Below are 10,269 nucleotides of genomic sequence, written 5' to 3'. Positions count from 1 at the left end.
TGCTTCTCTTCAGGTCTGTAGGTCTTTAATGGACCCTGATTGAACCATGTGGTGGTTTCTTCTACACAGAGAGAGAGAGACAAAGAAAGAGGGAGAGAGAGAGAGAGAGGGAGTTTCTTCCTATCCTTTGTTGTGGCAGCATGAAAGAATCGGGAAAGTCTGAATAAATCCCAAAAAGAGGAAATCAAGTCTGAATATGAACAGAAACTTCCAGCGAAACTTTTCAGACGAGAACTGAAGATGGCATTTCAGGGATGTTTTTTCTGTGTGGGGAAAAATCCAACTACATTCTTTTTTGCACACACACAAACAACACACACTCACACCATACACCACTGTCATTGTATAGGTCTCATTGTGTTCGGTGCTTTCTCCCCGCCTGAGGATACACACACATACACACACACACACGCACACACACACACACACACAGGTGTTTAGTGTTGTGTACACTCCACACGTCACTGCAGAGGAGGCCAATGGTCGGAGTTTTGGCGCAGGAGGAAATTACGAGGAAACCACCACCGATTTCCTCATTTAAGCCACTGCCCCGTGAAGTATCGAGGGAAGTAACACACACAGGAGGAGATCACCCTTTCATGGTAAAGCCCCTCTGTCCAAAGGTCTGGGCTTCCCGCCCCTGGGTCTGGCTCTCTGCATATAAGCACGGCCCGATGTCAGAGAGGACACACACACTCCTTCAAACTCCTTCGAACTCCTTCACAGTCCTTCACACTCCACGACAGAACACACACCTCAGGATGGCTGCTGTTCGTCTCGCTCTGACTGTGTGCCTGCTGATGCTCGCTGCCTTCACACTGACTGAAGGTAAGAAACATACCTGTGTGTGTGTGTGTGTGTGTGTGTGTGTGTGTGTGTGTGTGTGTGTCTGAGATCAGTACTTATGGCAGCAAAGCTTTTGTACGTGTACAGATCTTTAGGAGGATTATTTTTGTTGAGGGTTTAAATCAATGACTGTTTTGATTTGAAGTTTTGATTCAAGATGAAATGATAACTAGTTTCAGCATTTATCTGGTGTGATGATCGACTGTATCGGTGACATCATTGAGCTACTCTGTCATCACTGGTTATGGCTCATTGTATCCATCCTCCACGTGGAAAACGGTACAATCACATGAAACTAAAGACAATGAGGTGTGTGCCCTGCAGGTCTGCGTGGTCCTGGACCGGTGAAGTGCTGCTACAGTTTCAATGACCGCAAGGTGTCCAAGGAGAGGGTGGTGAGCTACGTCAGGACCAGCCAGCAGTGCTCCAAGCCCGCCGTGAGGTACGTACACACGTACACACACACACACACACACACACACACACACACACACCAAGGAAACAACCAACAAATAGCTTCATCAACAGAAATCAGTATCACATCATCATCCTCATCACAGTATGAGCTCATTGTCTGACTGTCTGCTGGTGTTGCCTTCAGGTTCACCACAGTGCATGGCCGCCAGCTGTGTGCCAAACCAGAGCTCAGCTGGGTGAAGGGGCTCGTCACCTACCTGGACAGCAAACTGCTCCCAGGACAGGGGTCCCCCGTGTAACCATGGCAACGCTGCATCGACTAACACAGCCACTTACCAACACAATCTGCCGTGTTTGCGGAATCCGCCTCTGGCTGTAGTTTCACCCGTGAATGTAAATTGAACAATATGTTTCAAAATATCAGGATGTCAGAATGTAAATCAAACTGCACAATAACAACATGAGAATATCATGTGTTGGAATGTAAACACAACTAACAGATGTATGCTTGGATAAGATTGGCTGGTATAAGAAGCTTTTACATTCTGTTTACTTCCTGTTCCTATCTCTCTGTCGTATATAGGCGCATACATGTAAACAGAATCTGTTTTAACACTGCTATTTCTTTACATTTCCACCATATTTTGTGGATTTATGGTTAAATTATTTACACATTGTTGTTTCAAATCTATACAACTTTGAACACTTTGCGGTTCCAATTGATTTTGCAGAAGTAAATGTGAGTAAAAAGTCGTTCCCTCTCTTATCCACCAGGTGTCATTAGTGCGGCATAAACTACTTAGACTGTACCACTGTGAGCTCTTTTTGATACGTTATTTATGAAGAAGTGTCATAATGTTTGTATTTACTGTCAATATTGAGCTAATTTCATTTATATCTGTCAACTGAATTTTCTTGAATAAAAGCGAGGCAAAGCGTCAACGTTTCTCTGGTCTGAGCCTGGTTCACACATACACACAGCGCGTTTAGGTCCAAACTCTATACAAAAACTCAGCATCCTTACAGCGAGCTCGGCTTCATCATCATCATCATCATCGTGGGTAAAGAGATGTTGGTTTTCTTCATTCTTTACCACAGCAAATGGCTTTTAGCTGCGGGCTGCTGGGAAGCCACGAGCCAATGGTTGGACACCTCTGCGAAGACCGAACTTCGCCACAAGAGCGCGCAGTTCGTCCATTTAGACAAACCAGGCCCGCTCGGTATTGATCTCAGGGGAAACACAGTTATCAGGGGAAACACAGTTATAAATGCCATTGTTTCCCATTAGAACCTGTTCTGAGACAAGACGTGTGTTGTTTGGATCACGAGGAGAAACAATTAAATTCATTTTAATATCAAGGAATCATTGCACTAATAGTGATGATGGTAATGATTGCTGATGTTTCCGGCTGCATTTGCAACCATCGGATTTCTCCCCTCAAGCCCCTGAAGGCCTCATGCGATCAGGGACCGAGCACGTAAGCGTCTGACCAATGGGAAAGCTGATCAGGACTACGTCAAGTTAGCCAGACACAACGGCAACTTAGACGTAGTTAGACTTCAGAATAATACTCTCCAAACAAACTCCCACTAGTCACTAGTGCACATTTACGCGACCTAATTTAGACGAAATCAAAACAATATATCCTCGCGTTGAGGGAAAAAATTACCTTTTTCGTAATTATTAGAGAAAGTCCTGTTGTTTTTCTCGTGATATTTTAATTCAGTTCATGTCTGGCTCCAACAATTGGGATGGTTGATTATTGAACCGGTCAAATCGAATATTTGACATACTTTAGTTTCCCCGTAAAGAATTCCCGGGTTTGTTTGTATTGTTTTACTCTGAAATTCCACACCGGACGCTCCCTTCTATATCGCGGTTGCTTTGACCGGTGAGTGGAACGGTCATTGTAGCGTTCTTCTTCTCCGCTCCCGCTGCCCGTCGTCTCTGTTCCTCCGCGACCATATGTGATTTACCTTCATCCTTCATTCATCTCCACCCGCAGCTCCTTTTTATCTTCGCTAACATCGAGCTCCGCCTCTGGAAAGCCTGCGTTTAGTCGTCAGTTCCGCCGCTCCGTGGGTTCCTCCGTGTATGCCTCGGTGACTGAGGCTCTGCAGGCTGGGTGGTGACAGCACAGCACAGCACGATGATCGAGCGACCAGAGACTGCGCTCACCAGCATCGCCGTAAGTGCTTTTTCTCCTCCAAACGCAAATGTACAAGAATTGATCCTGTTCGTCTTCATAATGAACACACGAAGGAAAGTCTCGCGCAAAACCGCTTTCTACCGCGAGGTTTTGTGCCTGATTTAGCGGAAACCAAACTCCGCAAAGAAATCGCACATTTCATGCAGTTTAACGGCGTTTACAATGACATAAATCTGATTAGAGCGTCACTACACACTTCTTATAAGTTCTTGCAGTCTGTTGTCATCTTCGGCGCTTAACGTGATTCATAAAGTTGCATATTTATCAGTAAAAACGGTTAAACTCATTCACGCCCCCCCTCCCCCTATGATCTAATCGAAATCGCGCTGTAGGTTCATATCTCAGTTAATAATGTGTTATGGATGGTTTTAATGCCGAATTTACAAATTTGGGGCTTAATTATTAAAAGCCACAAAGTATTCTGTGTTTTTTGTGAGTGAATGTCCTGGAGCTACCCGGAATCTCACGTAATCGAAGATCTGTGGTCTGATTCCCGATATGGAGCCTTAGGAAAACAGATGAAGTCATTTGGCTTATGCTTCGTGAAATCTAAAGAATGTTTTGATTCTTTACCCCCTGTGACTTCAACGGCTGTGACAGTGAAAAAAGCGTAATTCCAGCCGGGTAGATCCAGGAATTAGCCTGAGCCCCCTTTGCTCTGCTGCATCCTGCATTCACCCAAGCACATCCGTTAGAGATCACTCAACAATCGATCGATGTCGAGTTCATCAATTGTTTGGAATTTGTTCCGACTTTTGCTGGTTGGATCTCCTCAGACAGGAGGATGAGTAACCATGGTGATCAGTGTGGTTTTGGAACCTTCATCACTTCATGTAGAACTCAAGCCTACAGAAGGGCCGCGACCCCTGGACCGGCACCAGAACAGGCAGGGTTTGGGTTCACGTAGTGCTGAGGTCACATGATCTCTCCCCCAAATCACCTACTGAAAGAAAACTAGCTGATATATGAGGCGACCAAACTTAAAGCAAACACCGACTCTGACAGGTTTGATGACAAAGTTTGATGACATCCTATCTGCTTGGTGAGCTGATGACATCATATCTTCTTGATGAGCTTTAGCGTGAGGCACCAGGTGCATCATGGGAGAGGAGAGCGCGCTGATGTAGGCGGCAATGTCAGCGGTGATGTCAGTGAAGCAGGCGGCTGCTGTTACAGCTGCTCTGAAGGGGGGGGGGGGGGGGGGGGGGGGGGGCATGAGTGTATGGACCGACCGCTCTGCTCCCTCGCTCCTCGCTCTGTCTCCTCCCCTCGTCTCCTTCTCCCCTCGCTTCCTATCACAATTTTGTTGTTCTAACTAAGAAGTTCAGATGTCAGCGTTTCCATTAAGCAATGTCGTGTGAGGCGAAGTTTGGTTCCCAACTTCCTCTTTCAAGTCCAGATTTATGAATGATGTCGTTATGGACTCTGACAGGATTTAATGTTTCTGCTTCAGTTACTCCATTTTCAAATCCCAGCTTCAGCTGAGTGAAGTGAAGCTCAGGGCCAACGAGCCAGAAATCCATCCCACCGATCAGAGAGCGCACTGGCGCCGCACACGGGTCGATACAGTATCAGCTTAAAGCCATCACTCACTCACACACACACACACACTCACACACACACAGGGCCTGTTCAGAGGCGTTCCGTGTCGGCGTATTGACAGAGCCGATGGTTCTCAGGCTGTGTGTCGGCTCTCTGTGTGCACGTGTCGACCCGCTGTCACGGGAGGAGCGGTTCTGTTACCACTGAGCTCCAGGTCCGGCCGCTCTGGGCCTTAGCCTGTCAGGTCGGTGAGTCCTCTGCTCTCTGCCTGCTGATTGGCTGCTTCACTGTTCGGGCTTCGAACCAACAACCTCCTCACATCCCATCATCACAAAGATCGGATCCTTGTTTCACGCCGTCTGCGTTTCCATCCAAACTCGTTCTTAAATACACACAACCTCATTAATGCATTCGCTCGGCCACAGGAAGTCTCCGGTGACGAACTGTGACGCACTGTGTTTACTGTCAACTGACCCACTGAGCTCACTTCCTCTTTCCATTCTGAGCTGGCAGAGATGCACTGAGCCTGCCGGGCCTCGTGCTCACACACACACACACACACACACACACACACACACACACACACACACACACACACACACACACACACACACACACACACACACACACACACACACACTCCCTCTTCCTCTCTAGTTTGTATTCCAGCTGCACTTCACTTCAAAGGGGCTCTGTTGCTGCAGGACACAGAAATGCTAATTGTAGGTTCACCAAAACGAGATATTCGTCACTTTGTACACGCATAACAACTCTGTGTGTGTGTGTGTGTGTGTGTGTGTGTGTGTGTGTGTGTGTGTGTGTGTGTGTGTGTGTGTGTGTGTGTGTGTGTGTGTGTGTGTGTGTGTGTGTGTGTGTCTTCCCTCAGCAGAGGAATCTGGAGGGCTACGTTGGCTTTGCGAACCTCCCTAACCAGGTCTACAGGAAGTCGGTCAAACGGGGCTTTGAGTTCACGCTGATGGTCGTCGGTGAGTTAAAACACGTTACTTTATTCGTGTGTGTGTCTGTGTGTGTGTGTGTGTGTGTGTGTGTGTAACGCCATGTACACCCTGGTCCTCCTGCCCTGAGACGGGACATGAACCCAACAAAGCCTCTGATTGGCCGGTTGGTTTGCGTGCGTTGGTTCTCTTGCTCGCTTGGCGCTCCCCCGTGGCGTCGTAGCATCTTCAGCTCCGTCCTCGCAGACCCGGGGGACGCTCGCCAGCTCTCCGGGTCGTTTTCCCCGTGGGAGCTCCTCCGCCAAGTCAGACGCACAATGACACGTTTGTGTGTTTTGGCTGATTTGATTTGTAAACGGAGCGCGTCTGTGAGCGGCAGGATGTGAACGAGTGTGTGGCTAACAGGATTACAGGAGGAGGGGAGGGGGGAGGAGCCAACGGGTAGGCTCTGTCAACACACACACACACACACACACACACACACACGGGGGGCAGCATGGTTCTATTGGATCACACCAGATGAATGGATCCGTACTGCAGAGGAGCATCATGGGGCCGATCAAAGCCTTTTTAGATTGATTAGTAATCAGCACGTAGAGTCTGATGAGCTGGAATGTCCCTCCACTTCCTGTTCGCACTCGCTACTGGGCGAAGGCGAGTCCCAGCGTTCTGGTCCGGCTCAGATGGGCTCTGACTCAGGCGACGTCCTCCTGATCTCCTCGTGCCTTCACGTGCTGAAGCCCAAACCTTCAGGAGAACTTCCTCCCTCTGATCTTCCTCTTCATCAGCACTGCAAAGCTCCTCTCATTTGCTGCGTGTGACCGAGTCCCAGCTGGAGCCTGCAGAGCTGAGGGGGCCCACATGGAGCGGAAACAGGATCGGGTCCATTAGAGCTCACATTCCATCTGCAGCCGTCCGTCTTCACACTGCAGCTGTTTACTGAACAGGAAACTAAAGCCAGACAGAAGCTGACGGCTGACAGGCAGCTTAATGTCTCCTCTCCTTCATCATCCTTCTCCTCTTCAGGTCTGCAGGTCTCTAATGGACCCTGATGAATCCATGTTGTTGTTTCTTCTACAGCACCTCCTCACATCCATGTTCTTCTTCTCCTTCTCTCCTCTTCTTGACCAATTGAACCCAGAACAGAAGCTAACCAGGCCTAAATTCCAATGGATGCTAAAGTTAGCGTCCAGCTGTGACTCGTCAAACATCCGGCCGCCTGCTGCTGCTTGGACGTCTCCGTGTCTCCGCCCTCACGTTATGAATCATGTGCAGTCTGGGTAGGATTTGTAACAGGAAATGACTCCTGCATCATAAAAGTGAAACCAATGGATGAGGGAGGTCAGAGGTTTAAAGCCTTTAGAAGATTCCTGTCAAAGATGTAACGAGGTCCAAATCAAACGCACCTGAAAGTCAACCAGCTGGATGTCAAAGGCCGACGGTGAGCAGGAAGGAGGAAGGAGGAGATCTCAGCTTCACACAATGGAAACGTCACTAGATGGAGTTAAAGTCGGGCCGATGGGTTTGTGGCTGTTGGCTGCGACCGGTCTGGGGCTCTGAGCCCAGGCTGTGGGGCTCTGAGCCCAGGCTGTGGGGCTCTGAGCCCAGGCTGTGGATCTGTCACTCAGTCCCTCCCTGTGACGGAACGCAGCCGGATGCTTCCTGCAGGTTTGTCCGGCTTTGCCCTCGTTCCTTCGTCCCTCTGTCAGGCTCTGTCCGCCGCCCTCTGAGGGGGGAAAAAGCTGCTTCCTGCCCTCTTTTGTCCGGCTGGCAGATTGAACAGGGACTCCTGGAAAGATGGGCGGCGTCCAGCACGGAGCTGAGAGGCCGGGCGGGAGCGAGAGGGGAAGAGCCGGCGGCTTCACGCAGAGTTCTGATGGGCCGGCGGTCCAGAACATGAAAGCAGAGGCCCCCGCTGCCTCTGCTCTCAGAGACCAGACCACCATCTGAACCCCACACCAGGGGCCTCAGGAGAGAGAGACAAGTGTGTGTGTGTGTGTGTGTGTGTGTCCTGATAAGACTCAGGCTCAGGATTGACCGTCTTACCCACTGACCCTCCATAAGGGAGTGAAGGAGGCTTTGGTCTCCTTAATCTGCTGTCATAAACAGATGTGACACACACACACACACACACACACACACACACACGTCGACCTGCCTCCCTCCCTGGTTAAATCCCTTTCTCTCTCTGATCATGGTTTGGAGATGTGGGTTGTTTGCTGCTCCTCTTCCTCATTCAGCATCTCTCTTCTTCAAACACCATCGCCTCTCTCACTCCACGTCTTTGTGCTTTTATGGCCTCTTCTTCTTCTTCTCTGTTTCCTTTGTGTCGCCCTCACCAGAAGCCTGTCTTGTTATCTGATGCTCTAGGAATGTCCAGGTTCTTGTTCTTCCAGTGCCTCAAGCATTTGGATCTGGGAGGATGATGGTTCTGATGGATCACAGAAACGTTGGATTGATTTGGTTCTGGACACACACACACACACACACACACACACACACACACACACACCTACACACCTCTGGAGCTTTGTCCACCTTGGTTAGGACATGGATTCCAACACAAATTGGTCCGGATGTCACTACGTCCCACATTCTTTGCTGCGTTCCACTTCTGATGCTTTGAAGCTCCACAGGCCGGACAGCAGCCTGTTTACAAACCTGTTCTCTCTCTCTCTCTGTGTGTGTGTGTGTGTGTGTGTGTGTGTGTGTGTGTGTGTGTGTGTGTGTGTGTGTGTGTGTGTGTGTGTGTGTGTGTGTGTGTGTGTGTGTGTGTGTGTGTGTGTGTGTGTGTGTGTGTGTGTGTGTGTGTGTGTGTGTGTGGTCGTGCGTGTGTGGTCGTGCGTGTTGATGCATGTTCAGTCAGACCACTGCAGGCGGTTCTCAGCCTTTTCTGCTCCTCTCTCTCTCTCTCTCTCTCGTTCCTCCTCTCTGGCCTGGTTTTCCTTCTTCTGTCTCTATTTTGAGCCGCACATGTCTGCAGCACGTGCGCCCATCCTGTCAGCCTCAGCCTCAGGCTCGGCAGATCGACGGCAGAACGCTCGCTCGCTAACTTTATACCCAGAATAAATCTGGGCCGAATGTGAAGCCTGGCTCACACTGCAGGATGTAACACACACACACACGCTGACTACACACAGGTTCCATTCACAATCTAGGATCCAGAGTCTTGGACCATAAATTTAATTGTGGCGCCAAAGAGCAAAGCAGAGCTAGAATCCAGGTCCCAGTCCAGAGTCCCTGATCGGATCCTGATATTGCACCTTTGGAGCCACTCAGATGAGCTGCGTCCTCACACACACACACACACACACACACACACACACACACACACACACACACACACACACACACACACACACACACACACACACACACACACACACAGATGCTTGGAGCTTGACGTGACGTGTTTCAGGAAGAAGGCCACGTTCCAATTAGTGAATTAATGACCTGTTCCCGCTTCAGTCAGCTTGGCCCCTGATTGGCTGTATCATCAGGTGGGCGGAGAAACCAAATGTCACACTGCAGGAGAATCTGAACACACACACACACACACACACTCCTCTGCACTTGGGGACTCTGAGCTCTGGTTGATCTCTTGTTATGCTGCAGCATGAAGCCAGTTGTATCTTGGCTGCTCACACACACTGTTGGATCTGGATTGTGCCGGCGAGTTGCAGATCCTTATCTTCACCTAAAACAACGACCTTTGCCCTCTGCTGCAGCCAGACACATTCATCCTAAACAATGGAGCTTATCTCTCCTGCAGCAGCAGCAGCCTGCTCCTCAGCTAACACACTCACTTTGTGTGTGTGTGTGTGTGTGTGTGTCACCCTCCTCTCTGTGTCTCTCTTTCATTTTCTGTTTCTCTCTCTCACCCTCTTCTCTCTGTACCTCTCTCTTTCTGTCCGTCTGTCTCTCTTTCTTTGTCTCTCTTTCTTTATCTCTCTCTCTGTCTCTGTGTCTCTCAGTCTCTCTCTCTCTCCCTGTCTCTCTCTTTCTCTCCCCCCTCCCTCTCTCTCTCTCCCTGTCTCTCTCTCTCTCTCTCTCTCTCTCTCTCTGTGTCTCTCTCTCTCTCCCTCTCCCCCCTCCCTCTCTCTCTCTCTCTCTCTCTCTCTCTCTCTCTCTCTCTCTCTCTCTCTCTCTCTCTCTCTCTCTCTCTCTCTCTCTCTCTCTCTCTCTCTCTCTCTCTCTCTCTCCCTCCCCTACGCCTGAATGTTACACAGATGTCTCATTTCACACTCCACAGCTCGGGCCCCACACACCTCTGTTAAATGTGTGTGTGTTTGTGTTGG

General features: G+C 49.5%; 2 protein-coding genes across 4 annotated transcripts in view; both read left to right on the top strand.

Moving 5' to 3' along the window:
* Nucleotides 1–637: 637 nt before the first annotated feature.
* ccl35.1 (chemokine (C-C motif) ligand 35, duplicate 1) lies at nucleotides 638–2,205 on the top strand. Its single transcript, XM_076138193.1, has 3 exons — nucleotides 638–828; nucleotides 1,171–1,288; nucleotides 1,448–2,205. The coding sequence occupies exons 1-3, from the start codon at nucleotides 675–677 to the stop codon at nucleotides 1,560–1,562; spliced, it is 387 nt and encodes a 128-aa protein (XP_075994308.1). The 5' UTR covers nucleotides 638–674; the 3' UTR covers nucleotides 1,563–2,205.
* A 934-nt stretch (nucleotides 2,206–3,139) lies between these two features.
* Nucleotides 3,140–10,269, top strand: part of LOC143015411 (septin-7-like) — a 20,423-nt gene continuing 13,293 nt past the window's right edge. For 2 of the 3 annotated variants that reach the window (XR_012965426.1, XM_076169374.1), the window contains exons 1-2: nucleotides 3,140–3,452; nucleotides 5,902–6,001. Coding sequence is in view for 2 of the 3 variants with exons in the window: in XM_076169374.1 (XP_076025489.1) it covers nucleotides 3,414–3,452; nucleotides 5,902–6,001 (139 nt within the window). In the remaining variant the exon portion in view is untranslated. The remainder of the gene's footprint in view (nucleotides 3,453–5,901; nucleotides 6,002–10,269) is intronic. The other variant, XM_076169388.1, reaches the window with a different exon arrangement.

This window comes from Genypterus blacodes, unplaced genomic scaffold, assembly GCF_046128005.1.
Source record: "Genypterus blacodes isolate CSIRO-AG114 ecotype Tasmania unplaced genomic scaffold, CSIRO-AGI_Gbla_v1 ptg000015l_1, whole genome shotgun sequence".
In the NCBI taxonomy this organism is placed as follows: Eukaryota; Metazoa; Chordata; class Actinopteri; order Ophidiiformes; family Ophidiidae; genus Genypterus; species Genypterus blacodes.
Note: the sequence above shows the minus strand (reverse complement) of the source record. Positions and strands in the feature narration are given on the sequence as shown.